Source organism: Ranitomeya imitator, chromosome 1 (assembly GCF_032444005.1).
Source record: "Ranitomeya imitator isolate aRanImi1 chromosome 1, aRanImi1.pri, whole genome shotgun sequence".
Lineage (NCBI taxonomy): Eukaryota > Metazoa > Chordata > Amphibia > Anura > Dendrobatidae > Ranitomeya > Ranitomeya imitator.
In genome coordinates, this window is record NC_091282.1 from 1,231,465,899 (window position 1) to 1,231,491,088 (window position 25,190).

The following is a 25,190-nucleotide window of genomic DNA, read 5'->3' on the forward strand; positions in this document are numbered from 1 at the left end:
TCATGGTGCCCAGTGACTGCTGGATGTTACTGGATCCACAGCTTAATGGGGAACGTCGCCTCACCTGTGGAATAAACAAATGGGTGTGTGGAGAAAACAGTGAGTCACTACTTTTATGGGGGTGATTGGAGCCCCCGAGCCTCATCTCTGACAGGACGAGGTTGTCGGTCGTTACATGTCACATGATCGGCTGCAGCGCTGTTCATGACCAGTAGATTGCGACCGCTCCTGGAAATGATGCAGTCTGATGCTGGATGCAGACTATGGACCTCCATGTCGGGCCGCTGATCGGACAACTACTACTCCCCCAGGGTCATGATACCGCTGTAGAGCAGGGACCTTTAGGATGAGAGAGACTTTTCTTATTAATCCATTTTTTTTTTCTTTTGCAGCAAAACCGAGACCTGGACATGTTCATCAACGCGTCCAAGAACTTCAACCTGAACATTACGTGGGCACCGAGCTTTGCTGGTAAGGTGGGCACCACCCTGCTTCTGCCCAGTGCCCCAGTATGTGCCTCCATTGTCATCCATGGGACTGGTGACCGTCCAGTAAACGTAAACGATCACTGGGAATACTGGAAATCCAGTTGTCGGCAGCAGCAGATTTCCACCATACTTCACACTGCTTTCTGGCATGTAGTAAATTAGTCAGGCAATGGAGATGGGGGCCCAGCCAGCCGAGCCCCCCCAACCAGCCGAGCCCCCCAGCCAGCCGAGCCCCCCAGCCAGCCGAGCCCCCCAGCCAGCCGAGCCCCCCAGCCAGCCGAGCCCCCCAGCCGGCCGAGCCCCCCAGCCGGCCGAGCCCCCCCGCCGGCCGAGCCCCCAGCCAGCCGAGCCCTCCGCCAGCCGAGCTCTCCGCCAGCCGAGCCCTCCGCCAGCCGAGTCTCCAGCCAGCTGAGCCCCCTGCCAGCCGAGCCCCCCGCCAGCCGAGTCTCCAGCCAGCCGAGCCCCCCGCCAGCCGAGTCTCCAGCCAGCTGAGCCCCCCACCAGCCGAACCCCCGCTAGCTGATCCTTGCCCATCCCGAAAAACAGCGAAAAATGACTCCACTATTATGGCGTAGAGACGATACTAAATTCTTCCCGTGAGCATCACTCCCATCATTGTCATCATGTCTAAGATGTAGTTAAATTTATTCAAGGAGCCGACATCAGTAGCACCAGTCTCTCTCTCCTTGTTACAATGTGTCAGTGACAAACCTTCCCCTGTGAGAAGTACTAGGCTTAGAAATGCTCCTGTGTTCTCCGATGGAGAAAAAGGTGCTCACATGGGCCTCACGTTCCATCACGGCGTGCATAGTCCTTGTTCCTGAGCTTTGCTGCATCACGGCGTGCATAGGTCTCGCTCTCAGCTCTGCTACATCACGACATGCATAGGTCTCAAACCCGAGCTCTGCTCCATCATGGCGTGCATAGGTCTCTTGCAGCTCTGCTACGTCACGGAGAGCATAGGTCTCACTCCTCAGCTCTGCTACATCAGGACATGCATAGGACTTGCTCCCGAGCTCTGCTACATCACGGCGTGCATAGGTCTCTTGCAGCTCTGCTACATCACAGTGTGCATAGGTCTCTTGCAGCTCTGCTACATCACGGTGTGCATAGGTCTCACTCCTCAGCTCTGCTACATCACGTGTGCATAGGTCTCTTGCAGCTCTGCTACATCACGTGTGCATAGGTCTCTTGCAGCTCTGCTACATCACGGTGTGCATAGGTCTCTTGGAGCTCTGCTACATGACGGTGTGCATAGGTCTAACTCCTCAGCTCTGCTACATCACAACATTCATAGGTCTCCCGAGATCTGCTACATCATGGCGTGCAAAGGCATGCCTAGGTCTCTTGCAGCTCTGCTACATCATGGTGTGCCTAGGTCTCTTGCAGCTCTGCTACATCACAGCGTGCATAGGTCTCATCCTCAGTTCTGCTACATCACGACATGCATAGGTCTCACTCCCGAGCTCTGCTACATCACGGCATGCATAGGTCTTTTGCAGCTCTGCTACATCCTGATGTGCATGGGTCTCCCTCAGCTCTGCTACATCACAGCGTGTATAGGTCCTTCTACCACACATGCCAGATATCCACACATGAGTTTGTTCTTGTCCCCGGCTCCTTATTAGTTGCCGTAGTGATTGGTGAAGCCTTTTCTTGCAGCGGGGACCCAGACCGGAGAGGAGATCCCCATCATCTCCAGGACCAACATCAAGGAATATAAGGACACGTTCTCCAACGAGAAGTTCGACTTCCACAACAACCCGAACATCACGTTCTTCGTCTACGTCAGCAACTTCACCTGGTCCATAAAGATACAGGTACTGTGTGCGGGGATCATGTGCGTGGGAGGATGGGGGTACTGTGTGTGTGCGGGCGGTAAGACGGGGGTCCCATGTGCGGGGGTGGGCAGGGATCGTGTGTGTGTGGGAGGATGAGGGTCCTGTGTGTGCGAGCGAGGAGACGGAGGTCCTATGTGCGGGGGGCGGGAGGGGATAGTGTGTGGGAGCGAGGAGACGGAGGTCCTGTGTGCGGGGCCGGGAGGGGATAGTGTGTGGGAGCGAGGAGACGGAGGTCCTGTGTGCGGGGGCGGGCAGGGATCGTGTGCGCGGGAGGATGAGGGTCCTGTGTGTGCGAGCGAGGAGACGGAGGTCCGTTGTGCTGGGGGTGGGTGAGGATCATGTGTGGGAGCGAGGAGATGGAGGTCCTGTGTGTGGGCAGGGATCGTGTGTGGGAGCGAGGAGACGGAGGTCCTGTGTGTGGGAACGGGCGGGGATCGTGTGTGGGAGCGAGGAGACGGAGGTCCTGTGTGCGGGGCGGGCAGGGATCGTGTGCGCGGGAGGATGGGGGTCCTGTGTGTGTGGGAGCGAGGAGACGGAGGTCCTGTGTGCGGGGGGCGGGCAGGGATCGTGTGCGCGGGAGGATGCGGGTCCTGTGTGTGGGAGCGAGGAGACGGAGGTCCTGTGTGCGGGGGGGGGGGGGGGGGGGGGGGCGGTAGGGGATCGTGTGTGGGAGCGAGGAGACTGAGGTCCTGGGTGTGGGGGCGGGCAGGGATCGTGTGTGCGGGAGGATGGGGGTCCTGTGTGTGGGAGCGAGGAGACGGAGGTCCTTTGTGCGGGGGGCGGGCAGGGATCGTGTGTGCGGGTGTGTCAGGAATCCCACCGTGCTGCCTCCAATATGTCGGATCCCACCACTATGTTGCGGTTCACGGGGAAGATACCTTTATCATCCCCCACCACTCTCAACAATTTGTCACGAACCGGGGTTGTTTGGTTGCCTCTGGTTCCTTCTGAAGGGGATTTATCTATATCCCACTTCCCAGTTCTGGTTTGGAACTTGCAGCTCTCTGGCGTCCCCCTTACCTTCAGGTCAGACAGGATACTGCACCTAGGATAATTAGTCGCCAGAAAGGCTGCCTGCTATGTACTGGCTTTTGGGCACGCTGCAGCAAGGGCGATATAACTACTCCTACACAGGCTGGAAAAATAATGATCAACGCCGCCAGTCGCTGCAAAGATGCCCAATGGCACAGGACAAAGTATGCTGCCATCATTACCAATTTTCCAAGGATTAATGGGTCCGGAGCCAAACCCAAATCAGTAGCGTAATTCACTTCAGAGGACGCGACAGTTCGTTTAGTGCAAGGAGAGACAAGCTAATAAATAATATATTTTACTCCCCCCAAAAAAAGGTAGGCAGTGTTTACAAAGTATAAAAATAAATTATAAAGGAGACCATATCGTATGTAAAATACAAATTACAAATAAAATGGGATTAAAATTGAAAAGAACACTTACCGGTCATTCAGATCATTTCATATCATCATGGCTGGCCTTGGGCTTTGTAGGATGCACACATCTAGATGCATATCACATGTTTACCCTGGACACAAAGACTCAAAGGTATTCTTAGCCTAAAACCCAGGCACTCCCCCTGTGGTGACATCACTTAGGGGCTGAAACTTCCCCTTTTCTTAGACCATGAAAACTATTTGTACGCATATCTCGCTGTATGAATCTTGTATACGAACTACTCCAGGTTCCCGAGGTTCACCACGTCGAGGCAATTCTTTTACGTTTAAGCACAGCGCACTTACATGAACCGCTTAAGGAGAAATTCAAGCTTTGCCCTCGTTGCGTTAACTGCTAGCACTTTCGGTGAGTGATAGATCTATTGATGGACATCCGGAATATATAATTCTTATATCTCTAGCCCAGATCAGTGTCCATATATATCACATTAATAGAACAAAGGATCTCAACAAAGAAAGTACCAGTTTTGGCCTGTATTCGATGGGAGGGGGGAATGAGGAGTCTAGAGAGACTGGAATTTGCAGTGTACAGCCATAAAAATTCAGTGATTCTAGTGAGGGTTTTGAATTACACACATAGGCAGCAGGCAGAGGGAGAAGAGGGGGGGTCGGAATGGCCCACAGCGTGTCTGTACCATGGTACCTTTCAGAACTAATCTCAGATTAATGACATTTTTACATTATCGTGACAGTGAGGATGGAGGTCCTGTGTGTGGGAGCGAGGAGACAGAGGTCCTGTGTGTGGGAGCGAGGAGACGGAGGTCCTGTATGTGGGAGCGAGGAGACGGAGGTCCTGTGTGTGGGAGCGAGGAGACGGAGGTCTTGTATGTGGGAGCGAGAAGACGGAGGTCCTGTGTGTGGGGGCGGGGATCGTGTGTGCAGGAGGATGGGGGTCCTGTGTGTGGGAGCGAGGAGACGGAGGTCCTGTGTGTGGGGGCGGGCGGGAATCGTGTGTGCAGGAGGATGGGGGTCCTGTGTATGTGGGCAAGGAGATGGGGGTTTTGTGTGCTGCGGGGGGAGAGGGATCTTGTGTGCGAGAGAATGGGGGTCCTGGAGAGGGGAGACAGATCTTGTGTGCGGAGGGATTGGGGTCCTGTGTATGCGTACCGACGGTTGTCCTGTGTGTGGGATTGTGTGTGTAGGAGGCACAGGAGGCCCAGTGTGGGCAGGGAATGTGTGCAGGAGGGACGGGGGTCGTGTGTGTGTGTGTATGTGTGTGGACGGGGGTCCTGTGTGTGTGTGAAGGACGGGGGTCGTGTGTGTGTGTGTGTGTGTGTGTGTGTGTGTGAAGGACAGGGGTCCTGTGTGTGTGTGTGAAGGACGGGGGTCGTGTGTGAAGGACGGGGGTCCTGTGTGTGTGTGTGTGTGTGTGTGTGTGTATGTGAAGGGCGTGGGTCCTGTGTGTGTGTGTTTGTGAAGGACGGGGGTCCTGTGTGTGTGTGTGAGAAGGACGGGGGTCCTGTGTGTGAGAAGGACGGGGGTCCTGTGTGTGTGTGTGAGAAGGACGGGGGTCCTGTGTGTGAGAAGGACGGGGGTCCTGTGTGTGTGTTAAGGACGGGGGTTCTGTGTGTGTGTGTGAGAGAAGGACGGGGGTCCTGTGTGTGTGAAGGACGGGGGTTCTGTGTGTGTGTGTGTGTGAAGGACGGGGGTCCTGTGTGTGTGTGAAGGACGGGGGTCCTGTGTGTGTGAGAAGGACGGGGGTCCTGTGTGTGTGTGTGGAGAGGGGGTGTGAGTGAATGGGGTAGTGTGTACTCTGAGCCTCCATGGTTTTCCTGCTCATCCAGCTGATGCTCTGTTATAATGTCTGAGTGTAGATAATGCTGTGTGCGGTAACAGCAGCGTCCGGACCCTCGTGTCCCCCTGTATGGTGCTGCTGGATGAAGCTTATAAGAGACTGCGTTTGCTGATAATTGTAACGAGCTCCTCTGCGGTGGAAGGAGGACAGTTTTGAATGTTTTTCATTAACTGACATGAAGCAGAGATGTAGCAAAAAGATCCTGCTGGAAAGCTGCACAACTATACATTGTGGCTGTCACTGCTTATCTGGTTGTTGTGGTTACATTGCGGCTGTCTGTCATGTTCTGGTTGTTATGGTTACATTGTGGCTGTCACTGCTTATCTGGTTGTTGTGGTTACATTGCGGCTGTCTGTCATGTTCTGGTTGTTATGGTTACATTGTGGCTGTCACTGCTTATCTGGTTGTTGTGGTTACATTGCGGCTGTCTGTCATGTTCTGGTTGTTATGGTTACATTGTGGCTGTCACTGCTTATCTGGTTGTTGTGGTTACATTGCGGCTGTCGGTCATGTTCTGGTTGTTGTGGTTACATTGCAGCTGTCTGTCATGTTCTGGTTGTTATGGTTACATTGCGGCTGTCGGTCATGTTCTGGTTGTTATGGTTACATTGCGGCTGTCGGTCATTTTCTGGTTATGGTCACATATGGCTGTCGGTCATGTTCTGGTTGTTATGGTTACATTGCGGCTGTCGGTCATGTTCTGGTTGTTATGGTTACATTGCTGCTGTCAGTCATGTTCTGGTTGTTATGGTCACATATGGTTGTCAGTCATGTTCTGGTTGTTAAGGTTACATTGCGGCTGTCAGTCATGTTCTGGTTGTTATGGTCACATATGGCTGTCAGTCATTTTCTGGTTGTTATGGTCACCTATGGCTGTCAGTCATGTTCTGGTTGTTATTGTCACGTATGGCTGTAAGTCATGTTCTGGTTGTTATGGTCACGTATGGCTGTCAGTCATTTTCTGGTTGTTATGGTTACATTGCTGCTGTCAGTCATGTTCTGGTTGTTATGGTTACATTGCGGCTGTCAGTCATGTTCTGGTTGTCGTGGTTACCATTGTTACAACGCTCGGTGATGCCTCCTCTCCTGACACTTCAGACTTGTGTGTATATATGGTGTCACCATTCACATAAAACTCCCTGATGTCAGTGGGGGACTACAAGTCTCAGCCGGCATGGGTGGAGCTTTTTTGCATGGTGGTATTTGCTCCTCTTCCTGAATGAGTGGGGGGGGGCCGCTGTGTGTAACCCCCAGTCTTGCTGCGTCTGGCAGTGAGCTGGGGGATGTGGGGGTATGGGCTGAGGGGAGGTCTCCTCCTGAATTGTTTTTTTTCCCTTTATGTGTGGGGGGACGGCATTAACTCTTCCAGTCCTAGTGAAGTGAGAATCCACACACAGATGTAGCAGAGCTCGTGTTGTCGCAGGGTTATGTAGTCCTGTTTAGCTATTTTTACATCCTTTGTTTTATTTCCTTCCATTTTCAACATCTGTGCTTGCTTTTAATGACTAGGAATCCTTTCTGAGATGTATGGCGGTGGCCGAGTATGGCGGTGGCATACATTATGCTCTATTATTCTACTGTACTCCCTGTGCTGCACTATTGCGAATCTGGAGTTCTGGTGACAAGAGTTTGGTGTACCCGAGGCGGGGGCTTTGTACCCGAGGCGGGGGCTTTGTACCTGAGCCTGCAGAGAGGGGATAACGTCCTACAGTTTAGCAAACTTAATACAACTGTTTATATCGGGATTTATGATCATTATCAGCATCAATCATGTAGAACCTTAAATTAAGATTCTAGTTCCACCACAGATCCCTCCCACACACCTCCCCTGTAATCACTGCGGTCCCTCCCACACACCTCCCCCTGTAATCACTTCGGCTCCTCCCACACCTCCCCTGTAATCACTTCGGCTCCTCCCACACACCTCCCCTGTAATCACTGCGGCTCCTCCCACACACCTCCCCTGTAATCACTTCGGCTCCTCCCACACCTCCCCTGTAATCACTTCGGCTCCTCCCACACACCTCCCCTGTAATCACTGCGGCTCCTCCCACACACCTCCCCTGTAATCACTGCGGCCCCTCCCACACCTCCCCTGTAATCACTGTGGCTCCTCCCACACACCTCCCCTGTAATCACTGCGGCCCCTCCCACACCTCCCCTGTAATCACTGCGGCTCCTCCCACACACCTCCCCTGTAATCACTGCGGCTCCTCCCACACACCTCCCCTGTAATCACTACTGCCCCTCCCACACCTCCCCTGTAATCACTGCGGCTCCTCCCACACACCTCCCCTGTAATCACTACTGCCCCTCCCACACCTCCCCTGTAATCACTACTGCCCCTCCCACACCTCCCCTGTAATCACTGCGGCCCCTCCCACACCTCCCCTGTAATCACTGCGGCCCCTCCCACACCTCCCCTGTAATCACTGTGGCTCCTCCCACACACCTCCCCTGTAATCACTGCGGCTCCTCCCACACCTCCCCTGTAATCACTGCGGCCCCTCCCACACCTCCCCTGTAATCACTGCGGCCCCTCCCACACCTCCCCTGTAACCACTGCGGCTCCTCCCACACACCTCCCCTGTAACCACTGCGGCCCCTCCCACACCTCCCCTGTAATCACTGCGGCCCCTCCCACACACCTCCCCTTTAATCACTGCGGCTCCTCCCGCACCCCCCTGTAACCACTGCGGCTCCTCCCACACACCTCCCCTGTAATCACTGCGGCACCTCCCACACCTCCCCTGTAATCACTGCGGCACCTCCCACACCTCCCCTGTAATCACTGCAGCCCCTCCCACACCTCCCCTGTAATCACTGCGGCCCCTCCCACACCTCCCCTGTAATCACTGCAGCCCCTCCCACACCTCCCCTGTAATCACTGCAGCCCCTCCCACACCTCCCCTGTAATCACTGCAGCCCCTCCCACACCTCCCCTGTAATCACTGCGGCCGCTCCCACACCTCCCCTGTAATCACTGCGGCCCCTCCCACACCTCCCCTGTAATCACTGCAGCCCCTCCCACACACCTCCCCTGTAATCACTGCGGCTCCTCCCACACACCTCCCCTGTAATCACTGCGGCCCCTCCCACACACCTCCCCTGTAATCACTGCGGCTCCTCCCACACCTCCCCTGTAATCACTGCAGCCCCTCCCACACCTCCCCTGTAATCACTGCGGCCCCTCCCACACCTCCCCTGTAATCACTGCGGCCCCTCCCACACCTCCCCTGTAATCACTGCGGCCCCTCCCACACCTCCCCTGTAATCACTGCGGCCCCTCCCACACCTCCCCTGTAATCACTGCGGCCCCTCCCACACCTCCCCTGTAATCACTGCGGCCCCTCCCACACCTCCCCTGTAATCACTGCAGCCCCTCCCACACCTCCCCTGTAATCACTGCGGCCCCTCCCACACCTCCCCTGTAATCACTGCGGCCCCTCCCACACCTCCCCTGTAATCACTGCAGCCCCTCCCACACACCTCCCCTGTAACCACTGCGGCACCTCCCCTGTAGTCCCCACATGGTGGGCTACCCTCCTCACCCAGTGGTCCGGCCCTGGCTCGTCCTGTGTTCTGGGCCGGTCCACGCTGCAGCAGTAGATGGATCTGTAGGACCCGCACTGCAGTCGTTATATGTGCGCTCGTTCTCACTGCTCCGGCCCTGCTTGTTTGTGTACAGTGTGTGGATGTAGCAGAGTTGTGTCTGTCACATTGCGGTCTGACGTTGGGTGGGCTGTAGAATGAGGGCTGAGTGCTGGATGCAGCAGTGGTCCGTACTGACAGTGTACACTGTGCGCTCTGCTGCATCTGTAGGTGTGCGCTCCTGTGAGTGCTGTCATTGTGCAGGTGTTGCCGCCATGAATGGCGCCCTGTGCCGGGACCCGCAGCTTCCTCGGCCACGTCTCTGCACCTCTATAAATATCACTGAAGTGCTGTCAGGCCGCCCGTTGCTTTAGGATGTTTTTTCTCCGCCCGCAAATTCCTACTTCCAAGCCAGGCACACAGGGCGCACTGTGCGCAGGTGAATGGCCGCTCTGTGCTCGCCCGCGTCCTCGGAGAGAGGCGCGGAGTAAATACCTTGTTTTCCGCCCGCTATGTTGTTTGTGCCTGGGCTCGGCTCGGACAAACTCACTCCTACTTCCTGACCAAACAGAAGCATAAACAGCAGCAGCGGGGGCCAGCGCTGCCCTCAGGGGACGCGTGCCCGGCACACAGGGGGCTCTGTGAGGACGCAGGGGCGTAGTGGCCCAAATCCTCTGATGGATGTAGTGATTTAATTTTAGTATGCACCCTTAAAGGGTGAACTTGTAAGAAGACATTACTCTTATTTGCAGGTACCTCACTGCAGCCGATGCGTGCGCCCCCCGCAAAGTCTCCTCCTGACCTCCGGCCAGTGCACGCGCCCCCTCAGAGTCTCCTCCTGAGCTCCGGCCGGTGCACGCGCCCCCCTCAGTCTCCTCCTGACCTCCGGCTGATGCACGCGCCCCCCTCAGAGTCTCCTCCTGACCTCCGGCCGGTGCACGCGCCCCCCTCAGTCTCCTCCTGACCTCCAGATGGTGCACGCGTCCCCCTCGAGTCTCCTCCTGACCTCCGGCCGGTGCACGCGTCCCCCTCAGAGTCTCCTCCTGAGCTTCAGCCAGTGCACGCGTCCCCCGCAAAGTCTCCTCCTGAGCTCTCACTGGTGCACGCATCCCCCACCAAATCTCCTCCTGGGCTCCGGCCGGTGCACACGCCCCCCACAAAGTCTCCTCCTGAGCTTCGGCTAGTGCACGCGCCACCCGCAAAGTCTCCTCCTGAGCTCCGGCCGGTGTACGCGCCCCCCACAAAGTCATTTCTGAGCTGTGGCCGATGCACGCGCCCCCCTCAGAGTCTCCTGAGCTCCGGCCAGTGCACGTGCCCCCTCAGTCTCCTGAACGCCGGCATGTGCACACGCCCCCCCTCAGAGTCTCCTTCTTAGCTCCGGCCGGTGCACGCGCCCCCCTCAGAGTCTCCTGAGCTCCGGCCGGTGCACGCGCCCCCCTCAGAGTCTCCTCCTGAGCTCCAACCCGTGAACGCGCCCCTCTCAGTCTCCTCCTGCCGGTACACGCGCCCCCCTCAGAGTCTCCTCCTGAGCTCTGACCGGTGAACGCGCCCCTCTGAGTCTCCTCCTGCCGGTGCACGCGCCCCCCACAGAGTCTCCTCCTGAGCTCCTGCCGGTGCAATTGCCCCCCACAAAGCCTCCTCCTGAGCTCCGGCCGTTGAACGCGCTCTATAAAAAATGTATAGTGATATAAACTACTCCACAGTAGACCTAAAAGGCGGTGTTACCACCTCCATCAGAAAAATCGAGTCCATGGCTGCCCTCGGAGTCTATCCCATCACCTCACCTACTTGCAGAATTAATTTCCGGCTGTGATTTTACTATGACTATATTATGTAGCAAAACAAATACCCGTGACCCATCTGACATCTCGTCCTACTGGCCCTGCGAGCTCCCTGTGTGATTACATTACATGACTCGGTGACCTACTTCACCGTCCACATACCGGAGTCGTCATCGCAGTCGTGCTCCCCAGGTACAGGGTGATCACCTCCTCCACAGATGGTGGAACATGCGGGCACGGGCTGTGCACCACTCCCATCACGCTGATTATATGACCTGCCTAGTCACGTTTCCGGTGATTATGACCTAGCTCCTAAAGTCTCCTTCACTTGGTATCATATTGTCTTTGAATCTAAATCTGAATGAATATATGGGGGTCCCTTTTCAAGGTTCAGGACCCTCATGTTACTTTGGAAGACCCATCACATCTTTACATTACACAAATTTCAATATAGTGCAGTGGAATCCTTCATTTACCCTGTGGAGGCGCTGCTGGGGACACATGCACTGCCAGGTCCTTCACCGGCCCTGCTAGGAGTTGTTCTAGGACCACAAGTTCTCAAGAAAGACCAACATCTTTCTCGCGTCTTGTCCTGATACTTTGCAACAATGTATCGGTACAGGGGAAATGTAGTACTTTGTAACAATTAGGTAATTTTAGACAAATTCCTAACTTTGGGAAAATTGTCCAAAGTTTATGATCTTCTTACGAGCATGAGGTGGTGGTGGTGGTGGTGGGGGCCCTGTGTTTCGCCGGACTCTGGTGCAGAGCGCTCCGTTCTCCAGCAGGAGCCGAGGACCCGCACATCAAGGATGTCAGCGCCACCACCACCACCACCACCGTGAATGAATTTGTTTTCAATCCCTGCAGTTTATTAGTGTAAATAATGACTCCCAGATTTGTGCAATTAGCAGCGGCTTTCCAGGACCTGCCTGGCATCGCTCCTGCTGGAGGAGGAGGAGGAGGAGGAGGAGGAGGAGGCGAGCTGTGATTGGAAACAGAGCCTGTGAGGGATACTTTGAAAGATGGAGCAGATGCTTCCTCTCCAGCTATTCCTGCCTTATTTTTGGCACTGATCTTGGATTTTTTTTTCTTTTTCTACCGAAGTGCTTTCTGCTCTCACAATGTCGGAGATTCGGAAGGCTCCCTCCATGGTGCCCGTGACTTAAGAAGACTTTTTAGTTTTTTTTTTTTTTTTTTACGTCGCTTTAGTAGACATTCGATTTCTCACTCAAGGTAACGTCTCTTGCACTTTTCTTTCCCCTCCTTCTTGAGTGTCGGAGGAGCTCTCTCGCCATCGCCTCTTCTTGTTTTCTAACTTTCCCTTCGTGGGACACATGTGCTGAGAGGAGGACAGACGGGGAGAGCTCCATTGTCAGAACTTTGCTTTACTTTTACTCTTTTTTTTTTTTGTTGGTGTGTTTTTTTGTTTTTTCTTTCCATTCGTCATCTGTTAACCTTTTGCACTTTTTTTTTCTTGCTAACCTTTCCAGATTTTTTATGTTTAACTTTTTAATAATTTATTACATTTTGGGTCCAATAAGTGAAAATTGGATGTGATTTAGAAAATTTTCGGGTTAGAAATGTTCGCATTAGAGGAGTCCTGATCTGGTTTTAAAAAGTTTTTCTCTTTGTTTAAGTTTTGTTAGAGGTTTTAAAGGGTAAGGGCCAGTCAGAAACGTACCTCGCGGATGCTCCCCTGCGCAGGGAACATTTGGAGGGGCTGCCGTGCTTCTGCAATGCCGTGGCCACTGTGTATACCGATAGGCCCCTGCTGAAACATATTAGATCACAGCTGGAAGTGTAAACATGTTCTGAGCCCTGAACACACAGGAAAAGGGGGACTAGTACGCCATTATTTATTATATATTTATTGTTCTTTTCTTAGTGTCCGCTGCATTGACTTGGTATTATAGATGTAAATTGCTGTATAAAGTATAGGTGCTGTTGGTATGTGAATCAGTACATGGACACCTATGGTGGTGTATTTTACAGTGCACAGTTTGGCGGTGCAGTTTATAGTTGTCAGGAGTTCTGACAACTACAGCTCTGCTGTCCCCAGGGTGCTGACTACTACAGCTCTGCTGTCCCCAGGGTGCTGACTACTACAGCTCTGCAGTCCCTGAGGTGCTGACTACTACACCTCTGCAGTCCCTGAGGTGCTGACTACTACACCTCTGCAGTCCCTGGGGTGCTGACTACTACACCTCTGCAGTCCCTGGGGTGCTGACTACTACATTTCTGCTGTCCCTGAGGTGCTGACTACTACACCTCTGCAGTCCCTGGTGTGCTGACTACTACACCTCTGCAGTCCCTGGGGTACTGACTACTACACCTCTGCTGTCCCTGAGGTGCTGACTACTACACCTCTGTCAGTCCCTGGGGTGCTGACTACTACACCTCTGCTGTCCTTGGGGTGCTGACTACTACACCTCTACTGTCCCTGGGGTGCTGACTACTACACCTCTGTTGTCCTTGGGGTGCTGACTACTACACCTCTGCTGTCCTTGGGGTGCTGACTACTACACCTCTGCTGTCCCTGAGGTACTGACTACTACACCTCTGCTGTCCCTGGGGTGCTGACTACTACACCTCTGCTGTCCCTGAGGTGCTGACTGCTACAGCTCTGCTGTCCCTGAGGTGCTGACTACTACACCTCTGCTGTCCTTGGGGTGCTGACTACTACACCTCTGCTGTCCCTGGGGTGCTGACTACTACACCTCTGCTGTCCCTGGGGTGCTGACTACTACACCTCTGCTGTCCCTGAGGTGCTGACTGCTACAGCTCTGCTGTCTCTGGGGTGCTGACTACTACACCTCTGCTGTCCCTGGGGTGCTGACTACTACACCTCTGCTGTCCCTGGGGTGCTGACTACTACACCTCTGCTGTCCCTGAGGTGCTGACTGCTACAGCTCTGCTGTCCCTGGGGTGCTGACTGCTACACCTCTGCTGTCCCTGGGGTGCTGACTACTACACCTCTGCTGTCCCTGGGGTGCTGACTACTACACCTCTGCTGTCCCTGAGGTGCTGACTGCTACAGCTCTGCTGTCCCTGGGGTGCTGACTACTACACCTCTGCTGTCCCTGGGGTGCTGACTACTACACCTCTGCTGTCCCTGAGGTGCTGATTACTACACATCTGCGGTCCCTGGGGTGCTGACTACTACACCTCTGCTGTCCCTGGGGTGCTGACTACTACACCTCTGCTGTCCCTGAGGTGCTGATTACTACACATCTGCGGTCCCTGGGGTGCTGACTACTACACATCTGCTGTCCCTGGGGTGCTGACTACTACACCTCTGCTGTCCCTGAGGTGCTGACTGCTACAGCTCTGCTGTCCCTGAGGTGCTGACTGCTACAGCTCTGCTGTCCCTGGGGTGTTGACTACTACACCTCTGCTGTCCCTGGGGTGCTGACTACTACACCTCTGCTGTCCCTGAGGTGCTGATTACTACACATCTGCGGTCCCTGGGGTGCTGACTACTACACCTCTGCTGTCCCTGAGGTGCTGACTGCTACAGCTCTGCTGTGACGACCCCGGCTCTGCTGCATGTGATTATTTTTCTTCGTTTCTGATGTGTGCAGATGGTGACACTGCGCACGGCTGTGATCTCGGCCGTGACCTCGGGAACACGAGCCCTGCATGCTGTGACGGAAGCGCTCAAGTTGTTCATTGACATAAAGTAGGTAGAAAAAGATCAAGACAAAAACTGTTGTGCGCACCTGATTAAATACAAGAATATACGCTGCATTGGAAGCCTTGGACGCACAATCATGTACATAACCTGGTAATCTGACAGCTCCCCAGAATGATGTATGCGTCCGGTGCGCGCACCATTTTTGTTTGGTTCTTTTTCTCCCTAGTTCCCGTTAAGAACCCGGAAGAAATGAAATACAAAGTGTTTTGCATATGTTTGTGCTTTGTTGAGTTCTCAGGGTGTCGGGTCCAGTATATCCGGCCCGGCCGGCGTGATTAGTGTCCGCGCGGTGTCGGATACTTGCTCTACCTGTTGTCGGGGGTGTGGTAGGTGTCATCACTGCATATAAATACAGCCAGTAATGAAGCCGTCCCTCCAGGAAAGCAGCCGCACATCCGACACATAGCACGGGACGACTTCATACTGGGAGCACTGGGAATTTTGCATTTCTATGTCCTCCCCTTCTTTTCATATAATTGCATTATTCACAGATTCACCACACTATTACAAAGCAAAAAATGAGGCCTCAAATTAGCATGCCATGCCGACCCCGCAACGTCGTCACGGAGACGCATAAAAGGGTCTTTGTAGTCATGGCCGAACCATTCCTGGTACAGAGATTAGGGATCACCTAGCAACACCGTCCTCAGTCACCCGTCCGGTCCTCGGCCTGGTCCCCGGCCAGACATCAGCTGTGGTTTCCATTCTTCTCTTTTTCCCACTAGAAAGCTAAGTCCTGGTGAACACTAATATGGCCAATATAGCAGTGACATCTGTATACCCGCAAGGAGGAGGGGGCTGTGTGTGCAGATCACTGTTAGTATCACCTGTATACCCATAGGGAGTACAGGAGGAGGGGGCTGTGTGTGCAGATCACTGTTAGTATCACCTGTATACCTGCAGAGAGTACAGGAGGAGGGGGCTGTGTGTGCGGATCACTGTTAGTATCACCTGTATACCTGCAGAGAGTACAGGAGGAGGGGGCTGTGTGTGCGGATCACTGTTAGTATCACCTGTATACCTGCAGGGAGTACAGGAGGAGAGGGCTGCGTGTGCGGATAACTGTTAGTATCACCTGTATACCCATAGGGAGTACAGGAGGAGAGGACTGTGTGTGCGGATCACTGTTAGTATCACCTGTATACCTGCAGGGAGTACAGGAGGAGAGGGCTGTGTGTGCGGATCACTGTTAGTATCACCTGTATACCCATAGGGAGTACAGGAGGAGAGGACTGTGTGTGCGGATAACTGTTAGTATCACCTGTATACCCGCAGGGAGTACAGGAGGAGAGGGCTGTGTGTGCGGATCACTGTTAGTATCACCTGTATACCCGCAGGGAGTACAGGAGGAGAGGGCTGTGTGTGCGGATCACTGTTAGTATCACCTGTATACCCGCAGGGAGTACAGGAGGAGAGGGCTGTGTGTGCGGATCACTGTTAGTATCACCTGTATACCCATAGGGAGTACAGGAGGAGAGGGCTGTGTGTGCGGATAACTGTTAGTATCACCTGTATACCCATAGGGAGTACAGGAGGAGAGGACTGTGTGTGCGGATCACTGTTAGTATCACCTGTATACCCGCAGGGAGTACAGGAGGAGAGGGCTGTGTGTGCGGATCACTGTTAGTATCACCTGTATACCTGCAGGGAGTACAGGAGGAGAGGGCTGTGTGTGCAGATCACTGTTAGTATCACCTGTATACCTGCAGGGAGAACAGGAGGAGAGGACTGTGTATGCGGATCACTGTTAGTATCACCTGTATACCCATAGGGAGTACAGGAGGAGAGGGCTGTGTGTGCGGATCACTGTTAGTATCACCTGTATACCCGCATGGAGTGCAGGAGGAGAGGGCTGTGTGTGCGGATCACTGTTAGTATCACCTGTATACCCATAGGGAGTACAGGAGGAGAGGGCTGTGTGTGCGGATCACTGTTAGTATTACCTGTATACCCGCAGGGAGTACAGGAGGAGAGGGCTGTGTGTGCGGATCACTGTTAGTATCACCTGTATACCTGCAGGGAGTACAGGAGGAGAGGGCTGTGTGTGCAGATCACTGTTAGTATCACCTGTATACCTGCAGGGAGAACAGGAGGAGAGGACTGTGTATGCGGATCACTGTTAGTATCACCTGTATACCCATAGGGAGTACAGGAGGAGAGGGCTGTGTGTGCGGATCACTGTTAGTATCACCTGTATACCCGCATGGAGTGCAGGAGGAGAGGGCTGTGTGTGCGGATCACTGTTAGTATCACCTGTATACCCATAGGGAGTACAGGAGGAGAGGGCTGTGTGTGCGGATCACTGTTAGTATTACCTGTATACCCGCAGGGAGTACAGGAGGAGAGGGCTGTGTGTGCGGATCACTGTTAGTATCACCTGTATACCCGCAGGGAGTACAGGAGGAGGGGGCTGTGTGTGCGGATCACTGTTAGTATCACCTGTATACCCGCATGGAGTACAGGAGGAGAGGGCTGTGTGTGCGGATCACTGTTAGTATCACCTGTATGCCTGCAGGGAGTACAGGAGGAGAGGGCTGTGTGTGCGGATCACTGTTAGTATTACCTGTATACCTGCAGGGAGTACAGGAGGAGAGGGCTGTGTGTGCGGATCACTGTTAGTATCACCTGTGTACCTGCAGGGAGTACAGGAGGAGAGGGCTGTGTGTGCGGATCACTGTTAGTATTACCTTTATACCTGCAGGGAGTACAGGAGGAGAGGGATGTGTGTGCGGATCACTGTTAGTATCACCTGTATACCTGCAGGGAGTACAGGAGGAGAGGACTGTGTGTGCTGATCACTGTTAGTATCACCTGTATACCTGCAGGGAGTATAGGAGGAGAAGGCTGTGTGTGCGGATCACTGTTAGTATCACCTGTATACCCGCAGGGAGTACAGGAGGAGAGGGCTGTGTGTGCGGATCACTGTTAGTATCACCTGTGTACCCGCAGGGAGTACAGGAGGAGAGGGCTGTGTGTGCGGATCACTGTTAGTATCACCTGTATACCTGCAGGGAGTACAGGAGGAGAGGACTGTGTGTGCTGATCACTGTTAGTATCACCTGTATACCCGCAGGGAGTACAGGAGGAGAAGGCTGTGTGTGCGGATCACTGTTAGTATCACCTGTATACCCGCAGGGAGTACAGGAGGAGAGGGCTGTGTGTGCGGATCACTGTTAGTATTACCTTTATACCTGCAGGGAGTACAGGAGGAGAGGGATGTGTGTGCGGATCACTGTTAGTATTACCTTTATACCTGCAGGGAGTACAGGAGGAGAGGGCTGTATGTGCGGATCACTGTTAGTATCACCTGTATACCTGCAGGGAGTACAGGAGGAGAGGGCTGTGTGTGCGGATCACTGTTAGTATTACCTGTATACCTGCAGGGAGTACAGGAGGAGAGGGCTGTGTGTGTGGATCACTGTTCGTATCACCTGTATACCCGCAGGGAGTACAGTAGGAGAGGGCTGTGTGTGCGGATCACTGTTAGTATCACCTGTATACCCATAGGGAGTACAGGAGGAGAGGGCTGTGTGTGCGGATCACTGTTAGTATCACCTGTATACCCGCAGGGAGTACAGGAGGAGAGGGCTGTATGTACGGATCACTGTTAGTATTACCTGTATACCTGCAGGGAGTACAGGAGGAGAGGGCTGTGTGTGCGGATCACTGTTAGTATTACCTGTATACCTGCAGGGAGTACAGGAGGAGAGGACTGTGTGTGCGGATCACTGTTAGTATCACCTGTATACCCGCAGGGAGTACAGGAGGAGAGGGCTGTATATGCGGATCACTGTTAGTATCACCTGTATACCCATAGGGAGTACAGGAGGAGAGGACTGTGTGTGCGGACCACTGTTAGTATCACCTGTATACCCGCATGGAGTACAGGAGGAGAGGGCTGTGTGTGTGGATCACTGTTAGTATCACCTGTATACCCGCAGGGAGTACAGGAGGAGAGGGCTGTATGTGCGGATCACTGTTAGTATCACCTGTATACCTGCAGGGAGTACAGGAGGAGAGGGCTGTGTGTGCGGATCACTGCTAGTATTACCTGTATACCTGCAGGGAGTACAGGAGGAGAGGACTGTGTGTGCGGATCACTGTTAGTATCACCTGTATACCCGCAGGGAGTACAGGAGGAGAGGGCTGTATGTGCGGATCACTGTTAGTATCACCTGTATACCCATAGGGAGTACAGGAGGAGAGGACTGTGTGTGCGGATCACTGTTAGTATCACCTGTATACCCATAGGGAGTACAGGAGGAGAGGGCTGTGTGTGCGGATCACCGTTAGTATCACCTGTATACCCGCAGGGAGTACAGGAGGAGAGGGCTGTATGTGCTGATCACTGTTAGTATCACCTGTATACCTGCAGGGAGTACAGGAGGAGAGGGCTGTGTGTTGTGAATTCTGTTGTTGAACTCCCTCCTGTGGTCGTGAATGGTACTTCGGCGAGTTCTGTCCATGGACTCCCTCTGGTGGCTATGAGTGAAGCTGCTGCTTCTGAGGTTCCTTACACATGTGACGTGGTTTATCCTTTGGTTGGCTGCTCTATTTAACTCCACTCTGATCGTTACTCCATGCCAGCTGTCAATGTTCCTGTGCTGGTTCTGTTCGCTCTTGGATCTTTCTGGAGACCTGTCTCTTCCTGCAAGAAGCTAAGTCCCCGTTTGTTATTTTCTGTTCTTGGTTTTCTAGTCCAGCTTGCTTTCATGATTTTGTCTTGCTAGCTGGAAGCTCTGGGATGCAGGGTGGCGCCTCCGCACCGTGAGGCGGTGCGGGGGTCTTTTTGCACACTCTGCGTGGTCTTTTGTAGTTTTTGTGCTGACCGCAAAGATACCTTTCCTATCCTCTGTCTATTTAGTTAGTCTGGCCTCCCTTTGCTAAAACCTGTTTCATTTCTGTGTTTGTGACTTTCATCTTAACTCACAGTTAATATTTGTGGGGGGCTGCCTTTTCCTTTGGGGAAATTTTTCTGAGGCAAGGTAGGCTTTATTTTCTATCTCTAGGGCTAGCTAATTCTTAGGCTGTGCCGAGGCGTCTAGGCCTGTTAGGTACGCTCCACGGCTATTTCTAGTGTGTGTGATAGGATTAGGGATTGCGGTCAGCAAAGTTCCCACTTCCCAGAGCTTGTCCTGTGAGTTTAACCATCAGGTCATTCCTGGTGCTCCTAACCACCAGGTCATAACAGCTGTGTGTGCGGATCATTGTTAGTATCACCTGTATACCTGCAGGGAGAACAGGAGGAGAGGGCTGTGTGTGCGGATCACTGTTAGTATCACCTGTATACCTGCAGGGAGAACAGGAGGAGAGGGCTGTGTGTGCAGATCACTGTTAGTATCACCTGTATACCCATAGGGAGTACAGGAGGAGAGGGCTGTGTGTGCGGATCACTGTTAGTATCACCTGTATACCCGCATGGAGTGCAGGAGGAGTGGGCTGTGTGTGCGGATCACTGTTAGTATCACCTGTATTCCCGCAGGGAGTACAGGAGGAGTGGGCTGTGTGTGCGGATCACTGTTAGTATCACCTGTATACCCGCATGGAGTACAGGAGGAGAGGGCTGTGTGTGCGGATCACTGTTAGTATCACCTGTATGCCCGCAGGGAGTACAGGAGGAGAGGGCTGTGTGTGCGGATCACTGTTAGTATCACCTGTATTCCCGCAGGGAGTACAGGAGGAGGGGGCTGTGTGTGCGGATCACTGTTAGTATTACCTGTATACCCGCAGGGAGTACAGGAGGAGAGGGCTGTGTGTGCGGATCACTGTTAGTATTACCTGTATACCCGCAGGGAGTACAGGAGGAGAGGGCTGTGTGTGCGGATCACTGTTAGTATTACCTGTATACCTGCAGGGAGTACAGGAGGAGAGGGCTGTGTGTGCGTATCACTGTTAGTATCACCTGTATACCCGCAGGGAGTACAGGAGGAGAGGGCTGTGTGTGCGGATCACTGTTAGTATCACCTGTGTTCCTGCAGGGAGTACAGGAGGAGAGGGCTGTGTGTGCGGATCACTGTTAGTATTACCTGTATACATGCAGGGAGTACAGGAGGAGAGGGATGTGTGTGCGGATCACTGTTAGTATCACCTGTATACCTGCAGGGAGTACAGGAGGAGGGGGCTGTGTGTGTGGATCACTGTTGGTATCACCTGTATACCTGCAGGGAGTACAGGAGGAGAGGGCTGTGTGTGCGGATCACTGTTAGTATCACCTGTATACCTGCAGGGAGTACAGGAGGAGAGGGCTGTGTGTGCTAATCACTGTTAGTATCACCTGTATACCCGCAGGGAGTACAGGAGGAGGGGGCTGTGTGTGGGGATCACTGTTAGTATCACCTGTATACCTGCAGGGAGTACAGGAGGAGAGGGCTGTGTGTGCGGATCACTGTTAGTATCACCTGTATACCCGCAGGGAGTACAGGAGGAGAGGGCTGTGTGTTGTGAATTCTGTTGTTGAACTCCCTCCTGTGGTCGTGAATGGTACTTCGGCGAGTTCTGTCCATGGACTCACTCTGGTGGCTATGAGTGAAGCTGCTGCTTCTGAGGTTCCTTACACATGTGACGTGGTTTATCCTTTGGTTGGCTGCTCTATTTAACTCCACTCTGATCGTTACTCCATGCCAGCTGTCAATGTTCCTGTGCTGGTTCTGTTCGCTCTTGGATCTTTCTGGAGACCTGTCTCTTCCTGCAAGAAGCTAAGTCCCCGTTTGTTATTTTCTGTTCTTGGTTTTCTAGTCCAGCTTGCTTTCATGATTTTGTCTTGCTAGCTGGAAGCTCTGGGATGCAGGGTGGCGCCTCCGCACCGTGAGGCGGTGCGGGGGTCTTTTTGCACACTCTGCGTGGTCTTTTGTAGTTTTTGTGCTGACCGCAAAGATACCTTTCCTATCCTCTGTCTATTTAGTTAGTCTGGCCTCCCTTTGCTAAAACCTGTTTCATTTCTGTGTTTGTGACTTTCATCTTAACTCACAGTTAATATTTGTGGGGGGCTGCCTTTTCCTTTGGGGAAATTTCTCTGAGGCAAGGTAGGCTTTATTTTCTATCTCTAGGGCTAGCTAGTTCTTAGGCTGTGACGTGACATCTAGGCCTGTTAGGTACGCTCCACGGCTATTTCTAGTGTGTGTGATAGGATTAGGGATTGCGGTCAGCAAAGTTCCCACTTCCCAGAGCTTGTCCTGTGAGTTTAACCATCAGGTCATTCCTGGTGCTCCTAACCACCAGGTCATAACAGCTGTGTGTGCGGATCATTGTTAGTATCACCTGTATTCCTGCAGGGAGTACAGGAGGAGAGGGCTGTGTGTGCGGATCACTGTTAGTATCACCTGTATACCTGCAGGGAGTACAGGAGGAGAGGGCTGTGTGTGCAGATCACTGTTAGTATCACCTGTATACCTGCAGGGAGAACAGGAGGAGAGGACTGTGTATGCGGATCACTGTTAGTATCACCTGTATACCCATAGGGAGTACAGGAGGAGAGGGCTGTGTGTGCGGATCACTGTTAGTATCACCTGTATACCCGCATGGAGTGCAGGAGGAGAGGGCTGTGTGTGCGGATCACTGTTAGTATTACCTGTATACCCGCAGGGAGTACAGGAGGAGAGGGCTGTGTGTGCGGATCACTGTTAGTATCACCTGTATACCCGCAGGGAGTACAGGAGGAGGGGGCTGTGTGTGCGGATCACTGTTAGTATCACCTGTATACCCGCATGGAGTACAGGAGGAGAGGGCTGTGTGTGCGGATCACTGTTAGTATCACCTGTATGCCTGCAGGGAGTACAGGAGGAGAGGGCTGTGTGTGCGGATCACTGTTAGTATTACCTGTATACCTGCAGGGAGTACAGGAGGAGAGGGCTGTGTGTGCGGATCACTGTTAGTATCACCTGTGTACCTGCAGGGAGTACAGGAGGAGAGGGCTGTGTGTGCGGATCACTGTTAGTATTACCTGTATACATGCAGGGAGTACAGGAGGAGAGGGATGTGTGTGCGGATCACTGTTAGTATCACCTGTATACCTGCAGGGAGTACAGGAGGAGGGGGCTGTGTGTGTGGATCACTGTTGGTATCACCTGTATACCTGCAGGGAGTACAGGAGGAGAGGGCTGTGTGTGCGGATCACTGTTAGTATCACTTGTATACCTGCAGGGAGTACAGGAGGAGAGGGCTGTGTGTGCTAATCACTGTTAGTATCACCTGTATACCCGCAGGGAGTACAGGAGGAGGGGGCTGTGTGTGGGGATCACTGTTAGTATCACCTGTATACCTGCAGGGAGTACAGGAGGAGAGGGCTGTGTGTGCGGATCACTGTTAGTATCACCTGTATACCCGCAGGGAGTACAGGAGGAGAGGGCTGTGTGTTGTGAATTCTGTTGTTGAACTCCCTCCTGTGGTCGTGAATGGTACTTCGGCGAGTTCTGTCCATGGACTCCCTCTGGTGGCTATGAGTGAAGCTGCTGCTTCTGAGGTTCCTTACACATGTGACGTGGTTTATCCTTTGGTTGGCTGCTCTATTTAACTCCACTCTGATCGTTACTCCATGCCAGCTGTCAATGTTCCTGTGCTGGTTCTGTTCGCTCTTGGATCTTTCTGGAGACCTGTCTCTTCCTGCAAGAAGCTAAGTCCCCGTTTGTTATTTTCTGTTCTTGGTTTTCTAGTCCAGCTTGCTTTCATGATTTTGTCTTGCTAGCTGGAAGCTCTGGGATGCAGGGTGGCGCCTCCGCACCGTGAGGCGGTGCGGGGGTCTTTTTGCACACTCTGCGTGGTCTTTTGTAGTTTTTGTGCTGACCGCAAAGATACCTTTCCTATCCTCTGTCTATTTAGTTAGTCTGGCCTCCCTTTGCTAAAACCTGTTTCATTTCTGTGTTTGTGACTTTCATCTTAACTCACAGTTAATATTTGTGGGGGGCTGCCTTTTCCTTTGGGGAAATTTCTCTGAGGCAAGGTAGGCTTTATTTTCTATCTCTAGGGCTAGCTAGTTCTTAGGCTGTGACGTGGCATCTAGGCCTGTTAGGTACGCTCCACGGCTATTTCTAGTGTGTGTGATAGGATTAGGGATTGCGGTCAGCAAAGTTCCCACTTCCCAGAGCTTGTCCTGTGAGTTTAACCATCAGGTCATTCCTGGTGCTCCTAACCACCAGGTCATAACAGCTGTGTGTGCGGATCATTGTTAGTATCACCTGTATTCCTGCAGGGAGTACAGGAGGAGAGGGCTGTGTGTGCGGATCACTGTTAGTATCACCTGTATACCTGCAGGGAGTACAGGAGGAGAGGGCTGTGTGTGCAGATCACTGTTAGTATCACCTGTATACCTGCAGGGAGAACAGGAGGAGAGGACTGTGTATGCGGATCACTGTTAGTATCACCTGTATACCCATAGGGAGTACAGGAGGAGAGGGCTGTGTGTGCGGATCACTGTTAGTATCACCTGTATACCCGCATGGAGTGCAGGAGGAGAGGGCTGTGTGTGCGGATCACTGTTAGTATCACCTGTATACCCATAGGGAGTACAGGAGGAGAGGGCTGTGTGTGCGGATCACTGTTAGTATTACCTGTATACCCGCAGGGAGTACAGGAGGAGAGGGCTGTGTGTGCGGATCACTGTTAGTATCACCTGTATACCCGCATGGAGTACAGGAGGAGAGGGCGGTGTGTGCGGATCACTGTTAGTATCACCTGTATGCCTGCAGGGAGTACAGGAGGAGAGGGCTGTGTGTGCGGATCACTGTTAGTATTACCTGTATACCTGCAGGGAGTACAGGAGGAGAGGGCTGTGTGTGCGGATCACTGTTAGTATCACCTGTGTACCTGCAGGGAGTACAGGAGGAGAGGGCTGTGTGTGCGGATCACTGTTAGTATTACCTTTATACCTGCAGGGAGTACAGGAGGAGAGGGCTGTGTGTGCGGATCACTGTTAGTATCACCTGTATACCTGCAGGGAGTACAGGAGGAGAGGACTGTGTGTGCTGATCACTGTTAGTATCACCTGTATACCCGCAGGGAGTACAGGAGGAGAAGGCTGTGTGTGCGGATCACTGTTAGTATCACCTGTATACCCGCAGGGAGTACAGGAGGAGAGGGCTGTGTGTGCGGATCACTGTTAGTATTACCTTTATACCTGCAGGGAGTACAGGAGGAGAGGGATGTGTGTGCGGATCACTGTTAGTATTACCTTTATACCTGCAGGGAGTACAGGAGGAGAGGGCTGTATGTGCGGATCACTGTTAGTATCACCTGTATACCTGCAGGGAGTACAGGAGGAGAGGGCTGTGTGTGCGGATCACTGTTAGTATTACCTGTATACCTGCAGGGAGTACAGGAGGAGAGGGCTGTGTGTGTGGATCACTGTTCGTATCACCTGTATACCCGCAGGGAGTACAGTAGGAGAGGGCTGTGTGTGCGGATCACTGTTAGTATCACCTGTATACCCATAGGGAGTACAGGAGGAGAGGGCTGTGTGTGCGGATCACTGTTAGTATCACCTGTATACCCGCAGGGAGTACAGGAGGAGAGGGCTGTATGTACGGATCACTGTTAG

General features: G+C 53.2%; 1 protein-coding gene across 1 annotated transcript in view; it reads left to right on the forward strand.

Annotated features, from left to right (window-relative positions):
* Window positions 1-25,190, forward strand: part of ATRN (attractin) — a 222,363-nt gene that overhangs the window by 135,732 nt on the left and 61,441 nt on the right. Inside the window, exons 23-24 of the mRNA XM_069745133.1 lie at window positions 393-471; window positions 2,151-2,308. Of these exons, the coding sequence (XP_069601234.1) occupies window positions 393-471; window positions 2,151-2,308 (237 nt within the window). The remainder of the gene's footprint in view (window positions 1-392; window positions 472-2,150; window positions 2,309-25,190) is intronic.